We start from the raw sequence: 18,906 nt of genomic DNA, 5'->3' as shown, positions 1-18,906 counted from the left end.
GATTCTGCACTTCTCCTTGTTGAACCTCCTCAGATTTCTTTTGGCCCAATCCTCCAATTTGTCTAGGTCACTCTGGACCCAAACCCTGTCCTCCAGCGCTTGGATTCTTTACATGCTTTCACAAAGCGAAGAGCACATGTTCCATGATTTCATAGGGCAGAGTTTTGTGCTATTGGGAGCTTTCCCTGTTGAAATTTGACAGGTGGATCAACATAGAGACACACTGTGACCCTTCTCAGGGTGCTGAGGGCTGTGAGTCTCCTTGTTGCCATCTGCCACAAGGAAGAGGGAGTTTTGCATTTGGCAGCTGGATGTTAGTGACCAAACTCACCAGCCTGCTGGAACTCAAGGACCCTTCTCTGAGCTACAGCAGCCACCTTAACCCTTGAGTTCCTTCAATGTGTTCCCCTCTGGGGTCCAGCCCGGATCACCAGATACCTGGTGAAATCCCAGATCCTCTCTTGCCCAAGTATCCTAGGTTACTAGTTTTACTGTGGACCACTGCTACTGTATCTCACACAGCACTTGAGTACAGTTATCGAACAAGCAAAAAATTTATTTCACAACGGATAGAGATTTAAACAAACAAACGTGAGTGATGGAAACCAACTGTTACCACTAAACACAGGCAGAAAATGATAGAATAGAAAGGCCAGCACAAAAAACAGAGAGAGGAACAATAAGATACTAAAAGGACAATGGTTGGAACTCTCCATTTCTCTCAGTCTTTGGACTGATGGGTAGTAGAGCTGTAGCAACAGTTGAGGAAACAGGGTAAATTAAATCTAAGGTTTGAGCTGCTAGTGAAGCATTTTCCACACTCACGGCATTTCTAGGGCCTCTCTCCTCTGTGGATTGTTTGATGCCTAATAAGGTGCGAACTGCGATTGAAGGTTTTCCCGCACTCAGTGCATTCATAGGGCCTGTCCCCTGTGTGGATTCTCTGATGTCTAGAAAGGACTGATCTTTGAGTGAAGCTTTTCCCACACTCACGGCATTCAAAGGGCCTCTCCCCTGTGTGGATTCTCTGATGTTGAGAAAGGTTTGAGCGGCTAGTGAAGCATTTCCCACACTCACGGCATTCAAAGGTCCTCTCCCCTGTGTGGTTTCTCTGATGTTGAGAAAGGTCTGATCTGCTAGTGAAGCGTTTCCCACACTCACTGCATTCAAAGTGCCTCTCCCCTGTGTGGATTCTCTGATGTTGAGAAAGGTTTGAGCTGCTAGTGAAGCGTTTCCCACACTCACGGCATTCAAAGGGCCTTTCCCCTGTGTGGATTCTCTGATGAACAGACAGGGCCGAGCTGCTAGTGAAGCATTTCCGACACTCACGGCATTCATAGGGCCTCTCTCCTCTGTGGATTGTTTGATGCCTAATAAGGTGTGAAATGCAATTGAAGGTTTTCCTACACTCACGGCATTCATAAGGCCTTTCCCCTGTGTGGATTCTCTGATGTTTAGAAAGGTCTGAGCTGCTAGTGAAGCTTTTCCCACACTCACTGCATTCAAAGGGCCTCTCCCCTGTGTGGATTCTCTGATGTTGAGAAAGGTTTGAGCTGCTAGTGAAGCATTTCCCACACTCACGGCATTCATAGGGCCTCTCTCCTCTGTGGATTGTTTGATGACTAATAAGGTGCGAACTGCGATTGAAGGTTTTCCCACACTCAGTGCATTCATAGGGCCTGTCCCCTGTGTGGATTCTCTGATGTACAGAAAGGGCTGAGCTGTGAGAGAAGGTTTTTCCACTTTCCCTGCATGTATTTTTTCTCTTTCGCCTGAGGATATCCTGCTGTGTTGTGGTTTCCATGAGGACCTTCTGAGTTCCCCAACAGGAAATAAATTTATCCACTTTCTTCCCTGGCTGGTTTCCTTGATCTGTTTTTGGTCTGTGCTGAATCTCCCAGGATTTTCCCTGTTCAGGACTCCTGGACACATTCCTTTTCCATCTTTGAGATAATGTTCTGTTTTTACCCACTGGCTCAACATTTTCAGGCTGAGAATTCTGCTCCTCTTTCTCACATGCCATTGCATCACCTGCTGTGATAGAGACAGAAACCTCAAACAGGGATGGAAAGGGGAAGACCAAACAGAAACAAGTGCTGAGGACAGGTCAAATAAAAATCAGGAGCTGAACTCCCCCAAACTCTTCCCACAAATAGGAGAGAGGAGGGGGATGAATTCAGCCTTCACATCCCATCCAAATACGCAGGGGGAAGGGAGGAAGCTACTGCCTGGTGTCTGCTAGGATCTACAGAAGCCATGAACTATATTTACCCTGAGGATATGACCCCTGCAAGGGACAATAATGAACTGAGAGACCTCCCCAAGGGCTTTGTAGGGCTTCCCAGATGTTTCCTTCAGGCACTTACAGATTCTGAGGTGGTTTAATGTTTCCTCACCTGTGCAGGGAGATCTCAGGATCTCTCTTTCCTCTGAACCCTGGAGGTCTGGGACCCATGGCTCTTCCCCTTGTTCCAGCTGGGAGATCACATCAGGCTGGATAACAGGAAACCCTGCTCAGATGAAAGAAAACAAAGGAGTTCAGGTGATTTCATAAGACTTGGTCATAAAAAAACATTATATTAATTTAACTTCAGTGCTTAGTGTGACCTGGTGGGCCAGGGGCAGTTCTCACTGAAAATGCCAAAGTTAGAACAGGCTGAAAAAGGGAGAGCAGATGCTCCCAAAACTGATGGTTAACACTGAAGTTAAAATCACCGACCAGTCACCAACTGTGCTTCTGATCCCCCACACGGGTTATCGAGAAGCTGAAAAAAGAAATCACACAGCCCCCTTTATTGCATCCCTGTTCTCTGACTCCCAATCAGCAACTAGGTCCAGTACAGTGAGAGGTTATTTAAAAACTCTGCTCACATAAACAAAGTGTTCCTCTGACCCCAAAGGCTCAGCCACATCACCAGGTCAGTAGAGGTTTGGATATTACCAAAAATTCCATCCTGCCAGACAATCCTTTAGCATCTAAACTAAAGGTTTAAACTAAAGAAAGACAGAAAGAAAGTTAAATGGGAACGCAGTCAGATACATTCCAAAATGGATATATCAGGTTCTTAGCAGTATTGGTGAGTTGCTGGCTTGAAAGTCCGTCAGGAACACATCCACAGCTTGGATGGGACATTCAGTCCTTTGTTCCAGGGTTCAGTTTGTAGAGAAGTTGCTCCAGAGGTAGGAAGGGGGATTGAAGACAAAATGGAGATGATGCAGCTGCCCTTTACATTCCTTTTGCCATGTGGCCTGTACTTCCTGTGTCCCAAACACAAGCTTCACAGCACATGGCATGGAAAAGTCTTGAAGTTCTCATTACACAGGCATATCCCGGCATGTCTTGCTGACTCAATAGGTGTATCCCCTTGGTCCTTTCCATGGGCTCATTGTACAGATGATGACTCTCAATGGGCCATGAAACAGGCTAGGCAGTGTTGATGCCAATATCATAGAATCATAGAATCTCAGGGTTGGAAGGGACCTCAGGAGGTATCTAGTCCAACCCCCTGCTCAAAGCAGGACCAAACGCAACTAAATCATCCCAGCCAGGGCTTTGTCAAGCCTGACCTTAAAAACCTCTAAGGAAGGAGATTCCACCACCTCCCTAGGTAACCCATTCCAGTTCTTCACCACCCTACTAGTGAAAAAGTTTTTCCTAATATCCAGCCTAAACCTCCCCCTCTGCAACTTGAGACCATTACTCCTTGTTCTGTCATCTTCTACCACTGAGAACAGTTTAGATCCATCCTCTTTGGAACCCCCTTTCAGGTAGTTGAAAGCAGCTATCAAATCCCCCCTCATTCTTCTCTTCTGCAGACTAAACAATCCCAGTTCCCTCAGCCTCTCCTCATAAGTTATGTGCTCCAGCCCCCTAATCATTTTTGTTGCCCTCCGCTGGACTCTCTCCAATTTATCCACATCCTTCTTGTAGTGTGGGGCCCAAAACTGGACACAGGACTCCAAATGAGGCCTCACCAGTGCTGAATAGAGGGGAATGATCACATCCCTCGATCTGCTGGAAATGCCCCTATTTATACAACCCAAAATGCCATTAGCCTTTTTGGCAACAAGGGCACACTGTTGACTCATATTCAGCTTTTCGTCCACCGTAACCCCTAGGTCCTTTTCTGCAGAACTGCTGCCCAGCCATTCGGTCCCTAGTCTGTAGCAGTGCATGGGATTCTTCCGTCCTAAGTGCAGGACTCTGCACTTGTCCTTGTTGAACCTCATCATATTTCTTTTGGCCCAATCCTCTAATTTGTCTAGGTCCCTCTGTATCCTATCCCTACCCTCCAGCGTATCAACCACTCCTCCCAGTTTAGTGTCATCTGCAAACTTGCTAAGGGTGCAGTCCACACCATCCTCCAGATCGTTAATGAAGATATTGAATATGTCTGGGGGTGTCACCCAGAAACACTGCACAAGTCTGGAAATACAGATATACCCTACATATCTATCACTCACAATACAAAGGTGATACAAACGTAGAAACAATATTATCATACTTGGCAAATCATAACATTTTCACTGACACCTTACATGGCATATCTAGCACAATTCATTGCAATTTTATCAGATTATATTATTATTTTATTATTAATACCAAAGTGTGTCACAATTCCATACAGTGTCACACTTGGTAAACCAGAGAATTCCCTGGACCAGTTCCCCAGGTCCTTGAAGATGCTGAACACTATGCTTATGAGGGATTGATATACCCACATATCTGCTGGGAACACACACACAGACACTGTGTCAGTCTATACCCCTGTGTTCACTAGAAAATTATGATCAATTTTGTACGCAGTATGGCTTGTGAAGTATCATGTGAAAACGCATAATCTACTGAATATTATCCTCCTGTTAAAACGTGTAGTAACACTGTATGTAAAGTTATGAGATTTTACAGTATGAGATTACTGAAAAAGTTACAATTCTGGGGAACACCCACAGACCAGTTCCTCAGAGACAGCAAGGCAAACAGCTGGTCAAACAGCCAGTCTCCTGCAGGGGGAAGGTGGGAAGAAGACATTTACATTCCATCACAGGGACCACTTGAAGTTGTTGTGGAAAATGACCACAAGATTGATTTTGAATCAGCTCAGCCTGAGGCTCTTTTCTTGGTTAAAAGTGCGCAGGGGGTGACAGCTATTGGAATACTGTCCCCCTGAGCTAAAAAAATCACACAAGCCTTTTAAAGCTTAAAACCACAAACAATGACACATACGTTGCACATTAATTTCCTTATTTGGAATATATTGCTCTCTGTATTGCAGGTCAAAAGCAAGCTGAACAATCAGTTTTCCATATTCAGCCTTTCCTGTTATTGTTATTACACCTGGTGATATGGGAGCAAGACACTGCATGTCTCAAGAAATGTCATTACCAACCTAGGCCATTTTCACATGCTGGGGTGCAATCCAGAGCAGTGAGGAGTTGTGTCATCTGTAACCCTGGGTGAGATTCAGTGTTCTGCTGCTGGAGCTCCCCTGTCTGGATACCCCCAGCCAGCATTCAAGGACGCACCGAGTGTCTGTGTGATAAGTAACCCTGGACCGACGGCTCTGACTCCAGTCGCCTGCTTGTTACACCCCAAGCACATTCTGGTTTGGGTAGAGAAGGCTCAGGGTTTGAGAGAAGGCCGGGGGTAGGAAGCTTCTGTTTGTTATGCTGGACCCTAACCCCCAGTTTTACTTGAGTAAAGAGGAGCTATTTGACACTGCGATACGGCTCCTGTGCGCTGTTCCCAAACTGTTCTGCAGCAGGGGAGGGTCTCTGGTAGTGTGTGTGTCACTGGCATATTGGGGTGATGCTGCCAGGGCCGGCTCTAACAGTTTTGCCGCCCCAAGGGAAAAAAAAGGAGCGCCGCCCTGCGCCCGCGAGAGCCACCCGACCCCTCCCTGAGCGTTGCACCGCCCAAGTCCCCGCCCCCCCAGCGCCGCGTCGCGCCACCCAAGTCCCCGCCCTGCCCCCAGCGCCGCCTGGCCAAATAAAAAACAACAAAAACAAACCCCGATTGCCGCCCCCTCCCAAGGTGCTGCCCCAAGCACGTGCTTGGTAGGCTGGTGCCTGGAGCCTGCCCTGGATGCTGCAACAAGACAGAGTAGAGGTTAGAGTACAGATGGTGCTGTGGGGCTGGCATGAACCTTCACTCTTCATTTCCCCTTCCAAGAACCGAGGGGACAGGAACCCTTACCCAGCGAGGTCACAGTCTCATAGTTCTCCTGCATGACACCCCTGTAGAGGGCTCTCTGAGCGGGGTCCAGCAGAGCCCACTCTTCCCTGGTGAAATGCACAGCCACCTCCTCGAAGGTCACCGGCCCCTGAAAGAGCAAGAGTCCAACACTCAGGACCTCTTTCCCCACTCACAACCTCACTATTCACGGAACAGCAGCACCAGGGAAATGGAAGCTCCGGGAGGCCCATGTTAACAGAGTCCCACCCCACCTTGCTTAGAGCAGCCAGGAGGCATCAGAGGGTAGAAAGAGAGAACCTTTGTGTCTCCCAGCTGACAGACAAAGGCAGAGTCTTCACATTTATCACATAGCTACTAGCCAGAGCTTGATATAGGAGATGGGGCTGTCTCTGGACCCTGCTTGTGTCTCCCTGGTAGGAATCCCAACGCTCTCCAAATTAAATATATGGAAGAAAGGGGAAGTCAATAGTAAAGAATAGAAGTTAGAAGGTCAGATTTGTAGAAAACTGGTAAAGAAAGCTATCAGAAATCAATGACCAATGAATGACAATAAGAAGGAAGATTTTAAAAGTATATTAAGTGCAAACTTAATCCTAACAATGGTACTTTACTAATAGAAATGGCAGAATTATCAAAAATAATGCAGAAGAGGTAAAAGTCCTCAATAAATATTTCTCTCCTGGATTTGGAGAAAAACAGATGATGTACTCGTATCATAAGATGTTGATGGCGACACTCTTTCCATTCCAACAAGAAGTCATGAGGACATTAAACAGCAGCTATTAAAGTCAGGCATGTTTAAATCAGCGGGTCCAGATAACTTGTATCCAAGACTTTCTAAAAGACCTGAAGTCTGACATCTATATTCATCAAGAGAATGGAGCAGCCAATACTGGATTTCATTCATTAATAAAGAATCAAAGAAGGGTAATATGATTAGTGCCCATTAACAAAGGTTTAGAGAAAATAGAGCCTATCAAACTAACGGGATATCCTTGTTGGATGAGATCAAAAGTTTGGTTGCAGCTAATAGTATTGATGTAATTTACCTAAACTTCTGTAAGGGATATGACTTGATCAGCACAATATTTTTACTAAAAAAACTAGAATGATACAAAATAAACACGGCATACATTAAATAGATTAAAAACTGTGATAGTAAATAGGGAACCATGGTCGAGTGGATTTCTTTCTAGCAGGTTCCCGCAGGGATTGGTTCTTGGCCCTGTGCTATTTAACATTCTTATCAATGACCTAGAAGAGAGTATAAAATCATCACTGATAAAGTTTGCAGTTGCCACAATGATTGGGGTTGTGAGTAGAATGAAGTGTGAGTAGATTCAGGCTCCATCACTGGGAGTCTGGGAAGTTGTCCCAGCCCTGGCTGGAGGGTTATTTCCTGTTCCACAAAGAGGGGAAGTTCCATTCCCAAATCCTGTGCCTTGAAATTAGGCCCTATCTGACACTACAGCCCATATTCATCATAGTGGTATGGTTATAATATGATTAGGACATAATTATGATGTATTTTGTACAAGATGCATCATGTGTGGTGTCACTGGAAAAGTTATAATTTGCTGAATATGATTATCCTATTTGTGTGCACATATCACGTTCGTATCTGAAGTTATGGATACTGACTCTGTATCTGTATTTCAAATGTGCTTACTCTGGGTAACACGCACAACGAGCCTTTCAGGTAGAACAATGAAGAAGCCAGACAGTCCTGATAGCTCATCAACAAAGACAATGGACCGTGGAAGAGCTTAGCCTTCCTCTGAATGTTTCAGCCAGCCTATGAGTCATGGATACTATGACGCAGCAGGGCCTGTGACCAGACCACATGACACTAAACTCCATTTTAGTACCTGTATTTTTCCACAAACTGGACTGGGAACTGAATTTGGAACAAAGGGGTCATGCCATATGGAAAAGCTACATAAGGTGTGGTGTGACGTTATCTCTTGGTCTCATTCCCCGCACAAGAGAACTCCTGGAAACACCTGAGAAACAAAAACTGAAGTGGGGGAAGTGCTGCTCCCAGGATAAAGGGATTTCTAGCTTGTGTATGGAAACTTGGTGGACTGCTTGTATCAATTAGTCAGGGTGAGAAACTGCTAATTCAAATTCTATCCAGCTAGTATTTTAGGCTTAGTTTGAGTTTTGGTTATTTGCTAAATAATCTGCTTTGATCTGTTTGTTATCACTTATAATCACTTAATCTGTCTTTCTGCAGCTAATAAACTTGTTTTATGCTTTATCTTAACCAGCGTATTTTGACTGAAGTGTCTGGAGAAAATCTCAGCTTGGTTAGCACAAGCTCGCTGTGCACATCTGTCCCAGATCGAGGGGAAGGGGAACTATAATAATGAACTGACATTAGAGGGATTCCTGTGCACTATAAGATGATATAATTCTGAATTTATACTACAGCAAGTGTGCAAGGTTGGGGAGCTGAGAAATTGGCTGTTGTCTCTATCTGTCATTGAGTGGCTTAGGTAAAGTGCTCAGGTAGCTTAGTTGGGTGTATGGCGTCACCTGCTGTCCTGTTGGGTGATAACAGGCCCTGGAGAGGCTGGTGGAATCTCCAGCAAATCAGTGTGAGAAGGGCCAGCCCAGCTTGAGGGTTAGAGGGCACAGCGGTTCCCAGACTGCCCCCTGTGGGTGACAACCCATCACACCCTAAACTACACTAGTGTCAGCAGGTTTGTCACATCCTGTCCCCTCCCTTTCTCCGCCCAAGATATTTCCTGCCTCCCACCACCTCTAGCAATTCCCACCCTCCTATGCATTTACTGCTTCTCTCTCTCCAAGCAGAACCCACCACCAGCTCCCTGAGAATCCCTTACCTGAGCCAGCTCCATTGCAGCCATTTCCTTCCCCCTGGGAGGACGGGATGATCTAGAGCAAACCATGGATGTTATTCTGTAGCCTGCTGGGGTGAAAAGGGCAAGGTGTAAGAATTCAGATGGGGCTTTTGTCCATTCCACAAGCCGATTCCCCCCAGGTTTTTCCCTGCTAATGGACATTCTAGGTTCTGCCACACTGTGAAGCACAGAGTGACCTTATCCCAGTACAGGCCTAGCCCCCTCCCACCAGGGTGTAACCCTCTGACACATGGTGAAACCCTCCCAGTAACAGTCTCTCTGTTACACTTACCAAGTTTGTGGACAATACCAAGCTGGGAGGGGTTGAAAGTGCTTTGGAGGATTGGATTAAAATTCAAAATGATCTGGACAAACTGGAGAAATGATCTGAAGTAAATAGGATGAAATTCAGTAGGGACAAGTGCAAAGTACTCCACTTTGGAAGGAACAATCAGAGACCAGAGAAGAGCAGAATCCAAGGAGTCACTTTGGGGGATTCTCCCTGTCATTGTCCCCAAGGCAGCTCTCTCAGGTTTACAAAGTTGTTTGATGTTCCAGCCTTTATACAGTCTCTCCTGGGAGTGCCCCTTTCATGGGCTGGGCCTAGTTTTAGTTTTCGGTAGTTAACAATCTTGGTTTATTGTTTATCTAACCAGTGTGTTTGGATTAAAGTGTGTTGGAAACTCCGTTTGGGATAACAAGCTGGTGCATGTCATTTTCCACTGATCAAATGGCAGACTTCATATGAGCTTGTGTTGTTCAGTAGCGTGCTGGACAGTGCAAGACGTACATTTCTGGGGGAAAGTTGGGCACTTGAGAATTTGCTGGTTTTCCCCTGAGGTGTAATTCATGAGTGGCTGTCTAGCAGCACTCAATACTGTGTAGCTGGGAGTTAGTTACATGCTGGAGACTGTGTGTTAATTGGCCAAGAGGGGCTGTTCTCGTGGGAAAACAGTGGAAAAGGCACCCCAGGTTGGAGAACTGAGGGGACACAGCTATTTAACAGTCCAGATTGTACTCTGGCTAATGTCACAGACACTCTTATGACAGAGCCTCTTACAACACAGAGAAAGTTAATCCATGTCCCAGAAATCGAAGACTCCAGACAGAGGGCAAGTGTCCCTGGCACTGCTTCTTGCTGACAGAGAGGTTCAGAGACAGCGAGAGAGTCCTGGGGAAGCTGGGAACAGTAACCATCGGCTGGTAGGATTCAGTGGAGAAAGGGAACAGGAAGGGCAGGGATATTACTGAATGCAGGATCTCCGCAATGCTAGATATCAGGATAGCACATAGTGCAGCCCATTGGAAAACATAATCCCAACTATACATACAGAATGATGGGGTCTAAATTAGCTGTTTCCAGTCAAGAGATGGATCTTGAAGTCACTGTGGATAGTTCTCTGAAAACATCCACCGAATGTGCAGCAGCAATGAAAAAAAGCGAGCAATGTTGGAAATAATAAAGAAAGGGATAGATATGACAGAATATATCATATATCATAATTGTAGAAACAGCAAATAAATCCATGATAGACCCACATCTTGAATACTGCATGCAGATGTTGTCGCCCCATCTCAAAAAAAGATATATTGGAATTGGAAAAGGTTCAGAAAAGGGCAACACAAATGATTAGGGATATGGAACAGTTATGCCAGACCTAACTCCCAGTTTCACTTGAGCAAACAGGAGCTATTTGACACTGTGTGATACGGCTCCTGTGCTCTGTTCCCAAAGTGTTCTGCAGCAGGGGAGGGTCTCTGGTAGTGTGCGTGTGTCACTGGCATATTGGGGTGATGCTGAAACAGCACAGAGTAGAGGTGGCATTGGGGGGCTGGTGTGAACCTTAACTCTTCATTTCCCCTTCCAAGAACCGAGGGGACAGGAACCCTTACCCAGCGAGGTCACAGTCTCATAGTTCTGCTGCATGACATCCCAGTAGAGGGCTCTCTGAGCGGGGTCCAGCAGAGCCCACTCTTCCCTGGTGAAATACACAGCCACCTCCTCGAAGGTCACCGGCCCCTGAAAGAGCAAGAGTCCAACACTCAGTACCTGCTGCCCCACTCACAGCCCCACTATTTGTGGCAGAGAGGAGCCAATCAAATGGAAGCTCTGGGTGGATCCCACTCAACAGAGTCCCACCCCCACCCCGCTCAGAGTATCCAGCAAATACCAGGGTGAGGGGACGAAGTGAGAGCCCCTTGTCTCTCCCAGCAGATCCATCACACACCTACTAGCCACCGACCGATACAGGAGATGGAGCCCCTAGCAGGGTCCAGGGAGAGCTCCCTGGTAGGAAGCCCAATAACCTCCTCATTGTGAGGAGCGGGATATGAAGGGACAGGCAGCTCCAATAAGCCTGATTCATGGGTGCCCCCTTCATATCTCACAGCAGCCGTTGGTTAGTGAGCTCAGGCTCCAGCACTGGGAGTCTGGTCAGTTTGACTAGCTCCATGTAGGTGGGCTATTTTCTTTCTTCACAAATTAGGGCATTTCCGCCTCCCAACCTCCTGGGTCTGTTCCTAGAATCTAGGCCACTTATTAAATAACTCCCAGCAGGTTTGCCACACCCTGGCCTCCTCCTTTCCCCACGCCATGAATTTCCTGCCCCGCTCCAACCTCCAAACCAGACTGTGCAAACCTTCCCATCTCCGGTGTATTTGCTGTCCCTCTCCTCCAGCAAGAACCCACCAGCAACCCCCCGATAATCTCTACCTGAACTGACTCCACTGCAGCCATTTCTCTTCCCTGTCCCACGCCAGGCTGGGATGAGCTGGAGCAAAATATGGACGTCATTCTGCAGCCTGTCTGGGTGAGAAGGGCAGTTGTGGGCGTTTCAGAACCAGTTTTAGTTAATTTCACATCAGAATTCCCCCAGGCCCTTTCCCTGCAGACAGACACCCTAGATCCTGCCATGCTGGGAAATGCTCAGTCTGTTTATTACAATGTAGACCTGGCCTCTCCTGCCAGGCTAAGCCCAGACACATTTTTAACCTCCCTTCTCCCTCCCCTCACCCCCTAACAAAGTCTCTGAATACAAGGCTAGAAACCAAAGGAGTCACTGTGGGGGATCCCTCGGACACTGACCCCACGGCAGCCACACCCCAGCAGGGGGAATATGGAGTCAGGAACTGGCTTTTCCTCTGTCTGATCCTTGTTTTGTCCACTGGAAAGTGGTTCTGCCCAGAGATGCAGCAATACATGTGTCTGGGCGGACTAGAGAGCTGGAAATCTCTCCCCGCTCATTTCTACCACTGCCCCTTTCAGTCTCTCCTTCCTGTCCTCTGGCTGGGACAGTCCCATTCCTGCGGGCTTTGCTCTCCCATGGCTGGATTTTCTCCTGGCAATTGCTACTGGGAGGAGAAATAAGGAGGGGCTGTTTGTGCAGAGTCACTTTCTTGCCAGCCCCCAGCACTTTCCCTGAGGTCTGTCAGTTACCTGGAGACTCTGGCTCAGAATTTAGTATTAACAGGGCCCAGGGCTACCCTAGGGGGCTAGGACCAGCTGGAGAAAGTCATCCCCTGGGCTGGGCAGAGAAGCAGCTTTAATTCAGGTCACTTCCCAGCACAGAACCCCACTGGGGGAGCAGCAGCTGCTAAGCCTGGTCTCCCCAATCACAATGGAGGCTGCAGCGTCTGACCCAGGAAGCTGAACCCCAATATCCTGAGCAGAGAGGGACAGAGCGTTTGAGCAGCTTCCCTCCTTTAGCTCTCTGGGGAGAGCAGCTAATGAGAGCCCCTCCTCACAGGGAGAATTGCTAATCTCATTTGCCCCACTGTCCATCCGGAGTCACTCCTTGTCTTTCCATACAGTGACTCTGGATTAACAATGGTCTCAATGAAACCAGAGTTCAGAAACAATGAGTCCAGAATGCTGTGGAAGAGACCATTGTGTGGCAGCGCTGACCCCCTTCCCTCCTCCCTCACCCCCAGATCCAGAACAAGGACTGGACAATCTAGGACAATGGAACTGGAAGTTCCTGCAGTTTTCAAGAGGGTAGCAGAGCAAAAATCTGTGATTTCACCTCACAGTGTCTGATAAGTGGCTAGAAATTTATCACAGTGACTGGGCCTGGCCGGGGAATGTCGGGCAGTGCTTGGAGCCAGGATTCTGGCATAAGCTAATCAGGGAGAAGAAGAGGGGTCAGGAGCAGACCCTAGAGCCCCAGCCAGCCCCCACCCCCAGATATTCCCTGGGACCCAGCCCCCAGAGTCCCTGGCCAGGGACCTCAGATACCACTCAGAGCCCCACGGGCCAGAGAACCCCCACCAGACCTTCATTGCCAGGTTGGGAATCCCAAAAGGTTCCCCCCCACCAAGAGACCACAACAGCCAGAGACCCCCCAAAAGGGACCCCCACTGGGAACTCAGTCCCTCACTGCCTGCCCTGGATCCCCCCCCCCCCGCCCTCCAGCAGGATCTGCCCTGCCCTTTGCCTGGCACCCCCTCCTCCCCCCTGCGGGATCCCCTGGTGCTTTACAGGGGCACCCCCTGGCCTAGCGCCGGGGATTCTCCCACACACACTCTGTGCACTGGGCAGGGCAGCGATCCCAGGAGTCTGCGGGGGAAGCCCAGACAGAGCCCCTGGCACAGCACCAGGCTCCTCTAACCCCTGTCCTGCCTCCCCAAGAGACGCCCACCCCGGCTGTTCTGCAGCCACCAGGCCCCAGCGATACCCACCTCCAGGACCCACAGCCTCAGGGCTGGGCACATCACAACCACCCCCTGAAACCCCAAACCTCCAGAACCCACCAACCTCACTAGGGTACCCCCTGCCCAGCCACCCAGAGGCCTCCCCCCACCACAATCCCCCTTCAGCTGCATTCTCCCCACCCAGCCCCACCCCCACCCAGCAAAACTGTTACCTCACAGTGCCTGAGAAGTGGATAGAAAGTGACCACCGCCCCCTGCTGGCCAGTCACACAGGCAGAGGGAGCCCCGGGGGATGTCTCTTGAACTGGAGAATGGAAGATCTGGAGGGACAAAATAGGTAAGAAATGTCCATGGCCTGTCACTAGGAAATAATGGCCACCCTGGATCCACCCCAGAAGTGGCTACATCTTAGCACTGCCCAGTCACCCAGAGGCCACCAGATGATGCCAATAGCCGGGGGCAGGATTTCTCTGGGCCACTGAAATGTTTCAGGGGGTTGGTGAGTGAGCTCAGCCTTGCATCCATCCCTGATGTTTCATGGACTAACAGCAGCAGCGTAAAGAAAGAGCCGAGCCAATATCTCACTCTCAGAGGGGAAGGTGGCCACGTCCCCTCTGTGACCTCCAGGGGAATAAGGCAGCGCTTCAAAGGAAAATGTTAGAAGTGGCAGGGGAGAAATAGGAAAGGAAAACGCCCCTTTTCTCAGGAGATACAAACTCGACTCCCTCCTGTCTATCACCAGTGGATTTAGCCTCCCTCCTTGTGAGCTGTCAATAAAATAAAGAGGGAACAAGGTGGTTTGGCACAAACAAAGGTCAGTGTAGTCAGGGTAAAGGTACAGAAAACTGGGGGAAGAAGGGAAAATGCAAACTTAATGAATCCAATCAAACAGCGACTGGCTTTGGGAGCTTAACACTCAGGCCCAGAAACCCTCCCTTGGAAACCGGAAAACACTAAACGATGTCCCAGCACAGAAACCTTTCCCCCCTGTGCAGGTGCAGCGGGTCCCACGGGCCGGCGCGAGGCCCAGGACCTTCCACTCGCCGGCTGGTTTAGAGCCATTGAGGAGGAGCACTGGGGCGTCCAGACGACGGGTGGGTTTCGTCGCTGGCCGGGAGGCCCTGTGGGAGGCTGGACACCAGGGATGCAGGACGGCAGGAATGGGGGTGACAGGCCTCCTGTTCCTCAGTCTCACAGCGGGACCGAGGGGGCTCGTCACTCTCCGGCTCGGGAGCGCTGGGAAGACCCGACCGTGGATGGGCCGTCGCTGGGGGGGACGGCCCCGCGCAGGCGCTGAGCACGTCCTTATATCACTTCTGTGGCGGGAAAAGTGCTGAGGAGATGGAACGCTGAGGGCTGGTTTTGGCGGGAAAAACCCATTTGGACTGGTTTGAGCCTGTCCCCTGATGGTAAACAAGTCCCCTCTCAGAGATGGAGTCCCGGGGTCAATAGTTCATATGCTCCAGATTGGATCTTATTTTAAAGCCAGTGATTTAACATAAGAACATAAGAAAGGCCGTACCGGGTCAGACCAAGGGTCCATCCAGCCCAGTATCTGTCTACCGACAGTGGCCAATGCCAGGTGCCCCAGAGGGAGTCAACCTAACAGGCAATGATCAAGTGATCTCTCTCCTGCCATCCATCTCCATCCTCTGACAAACAGAGGCTAGGGACACCATTCTTACCCATCCTGGCTAATAGCCATTTATGGACTTAGCCACCATGAATTTATCCAGTCCCCTTTTAAACATTGTTATAGTCCTCACCTTCACAACCTCCTCAGGTAAGGAGTTCCACAAGTTGACCATGCGCTGCGTGAAGAAGAACTTCCTTTTATTTGTTTTAAACCTGCTGCCTATTAATTTCATTTGGTGACCCCTAGTTCTTGTATTATGGGAATAAGTAAACAACTTTTCCTTATCCACTTTCTCAACATCACTCATGATTTTATATACCTCTATCATATCCCCCCTTAGTCTTCTCTTTTCCAAGCTGAAGAGTCCTAGCCTCTTTAATCTTTCCTCATATGGGACCCTCTCTAAACCCCTAATCATTTTAGTTGCCCTTTTCTGAACCTTTTCTAGTGCTAGAATATCTTTTTTGAGGTGAGGAGACCACATCTGTACACAGTATTCGAGATGTGGGCGTACCATGGATTTATATAAGGGCAATAATATATTCTCAGTCTTATTTTCTATCCCCTTTTTAATGATTCCTAACATCCTGTTTGCTTTTTTGACCGCCTCTGCACACTGCGTGGACATCTTCAGAGAACTATCCACGATGACTCCAAGATCTTTTTCCTGACTCGTTGTAGCTAAATTAGCCCCCATCATGTTGTATGTATAGTTGGGGTTATTTTTTCCAATATGCATTACTTTACATTTATCCACATTAAATTTCAATTTACTACATAAACATCTTATTAACCAACTAACTGAACATATTGAACAGTTTATACTTCTCACACCTAACAGTGTTTGTCCTCCAGATGTGTTTACAGGTGTTGAGTTGTGGGGGAGAGAGGCCAATTCATGTCTCTACCCCCGCTTTCATATAGTTTCTTCCAACTGGCTAGGAAGTACCTTTGCTAGGATGTGAGTCAAGCAGTGCCCATTGTCGCTGTGCTATCTCGGAGAAGTCTGCATTGTACGCGGTTCCTGGGATAGTTCTTGGGAGTGTGGATCCCTTTAATGGGCCAGCAGCGAGTCTGGCTCCTCCATTGTCACACCTGAAAGGCTGGTGGTGGGCATTTCCCAACCTCATCTCAGTAACACACACAGAGCAAAACTTCCCAGCCAATGCTACACACACAATCCAACCCAATGGATGGGGTCGTCTGAGTGGGGACTGGACCACTGACCTATCAGCTCCTAACTCCCAAACTTTCAGTAACTCTATCATCAGTGCCTGTGAGTGTAATTCAAACCAGAAGAAAAACCACACTAGGCTAGACCGAAGGTCCATCTAGCTCTGAATCTTGTCTTCTGACAGTAGCCAGTACCAGGTGCCCCAAAAGCAACTCAGTAAGGTACCACTGGAACTTGAACCCAGGATCTCCTGTATACAAAACAGTGGTTTTAGCCAGCTAAGCCATGGTGCCTACAGTTGCTGAAGGGATCATGTCTGCACACACCTGACTCTCTGCCAACCTCCATCTGGGCCTGACAAGCTTTGCTGGTGTTTGGATTCAGAAAAGCAGAGGAGCAGGTGAAGTTTTACTCCCAAGGTTCTTTGGACAGGTCTACACTACAAAATTAGATCGGTGTAACTACATTACCCAGGGGTGTAAAAAATTTACCTCCCTAAGCAATGCAGTTATATCAGCCTAACCCCGGTGCAGATAGCGCTGTGCCAAAAGGAGGGCTTCTCCCATCAACATAGCTTGGGGAGGGGCTTGGTTAGTGAAGATGAAGAGAATAGGTGGCCCATGGCTCTTGCATTTGGGGAGGCTGGGTGTGAGCGCTGGAAGCTCCCTAGAAGTGGGGGGCCCATTGGTGCCCAGACCATGGCACTGCCCCCCCTTCTCCTCTCTCTGAGGCCCCACCTGTGCTCCCCCCTTGCTCCTGTTTGGCCACTTCCCACCCCCGCTCTTCCTCTTTGGCTGAGGACGGCTGAGCCACCTTTCGCTCGCTCCTCTCCTCCCCCAAGGCCTTCCTGCCTCCTGCTCGTGCCTCTCCACCCCCTACCACAAGGTCTGCCCACCAGCCACCACCTCTCTGACCCGTCCCTGCAACCCACCCTGCCCACCACCCACACCTCTGTGCCTCTCCCCTGAGACCTGCCCTGCCCACTGCCTCCACCTCCGAGACCTGCTCTGCCCACCGCTCGAACCTCTCTGCCTCTCCCCTGAGACCCACCCTGTCCACGTCTTTCTTCGGTCGTCTGTTGTTATTCCATGAAGCATCAAGAATGGAATAAAAAGCTGAGTTTACTCCAGGGTGAGGAAACAAAGAAGCCACCAACCCCCCGGCATTGCTGCTTTAGTTAAAGTGTTTAGTTAAAACAGCTATTGAATGTCCTCCCTATGCCCCTTGTGTCACCAGAGCACATCCATACTAGCAGTTCTTGGATGGCAACAGAGAGCAGTGCACTGTGGGCAACTATCCCACTGTGCAACTGGCTGAAGGGTGTTTTGGGAAGGGTTTGCAATGCCTCACGGACTGGTACAGCATCACATGATGCAGGTTTCTCTATCCCACCATTCCACGGGCATCTTACTAGATTGCCAGCTGCTTTTCAACTGCAGTGTGCGTGGCGGGGTAGAGACTGTTTGTGTTCTGGGGAGAGACAGTGTGTGTGCTGGGGAAGAGTGAGTGTGTTGAGCTAGGTAGGAGCGGATCATTATTATCCCTACTCAAAAGAGAGAGAAGCTCAGGCTGAGAAAGGAGAATTGACTTCTCTTAGGTCACACAGCCAGTCAGGGGCAGAGCTGGGAATAGGACCCAAAAGCCCTGATTTTCAATCTAACCATCGGATCTTGAATTTCATACACTGAATGACCTGAATAAAGTGCTCACAGATGAGCTCCAGACCAACAACAGTGCACACAAATTATTCAGCAAGTATTTGAGGAGAACTGCAATGTCAGAGAGAATCATGAGCTGCTCAGAGACCATTAATGTAGAGAATCAGCAAAATTCATCAAACACAGAACTGGTTCTGACTTATTTCCTTGGTCTTAAAAGAGAACAACAAGGACCTGAGTCTCCTCTCTGTCAATAACCCCCTGCTCAGCCAATCAGGGTAGAGACTGAGGATGGGAGGCTGAGGGTTCTCACCAGAGAGCCCAAAGGATGGCCCAGGTCACTGGTGGGGATCACTGCCCGAGCACTATTTCAGCCCCACATTTTTGGGTGGACCTCCCACAGTGGAAGCTGCAGAACACTCCCCCGCAACACACACACACACCCCTACCTCCTGGTGTTGGGAGAAGAACAGGAAAAAGGACAAAAGAAGCAAGAGACAAAGAGAAAGGAGGGAGGGAGGGATGGAGGAAAAGGTGAAACAAAAAGGACAAACCCTAATCTCCCCAGTGATTCTAAGGGACAAAATCCCAGGTGCGCAATAAAATTCTGCCTCCTTAAGCTCGTGTTTTCCATGCCTAGAATTCAACTGTCACCAGCTGGATCAGACTGAACAGGTTTCAAACCTCCAGGAGGCTCTTACCGTCTAAACAGGGACAGCTGTTTT

The 18,906-nt window shown here is 48.7% G+C and overlaps 1 protein-coding gene across 1 annotated transcript in view; it reads right to left on the bottom strand.

Annotated features, from left to right (window-relative positions):
* Positions 1–940: 940 nt before the first annotated feature.
* LOC120381705 (zinc finger protein 32-like) overlaps positions 941–18,906 on the bottom strand; it is a gene marked incomplete at its 3' end in the record, with an annotated part of 53,196 nt that continues 35,230 nt past the window's right edge. Inside the window, exon 4 of the mRNA XM_039499829.1 lies at positions 941–1,591. Within this exon, the coding sequence (XP_039355763.1) occupies positions 941–1,591 (651 nt within the window). The remainder of the gene's footprint in view (positions 1,592–18,906) is intronic.

The sequence above is a fragment of the Mauremys reevesii genome, linkage group 14 (assembly GCF_016161935.1).
Source record: "Mauremys reevesii isolate NIE-2019 linkage group 14, ASM1616193v1, whole genome shotgun sequence".
In the NCBI taxonomy this organism is placed as follows: domain Eukaryota; kingdom Metazoa; phylum Chordata; order Testudines; family Geoemydidae; genus Mauremys; species Mauremys reevesii.
Note: the sequence above shows the minus strand (reverse complement) of the source record. Positions and strands in the feature narration are given on the sequence as shown.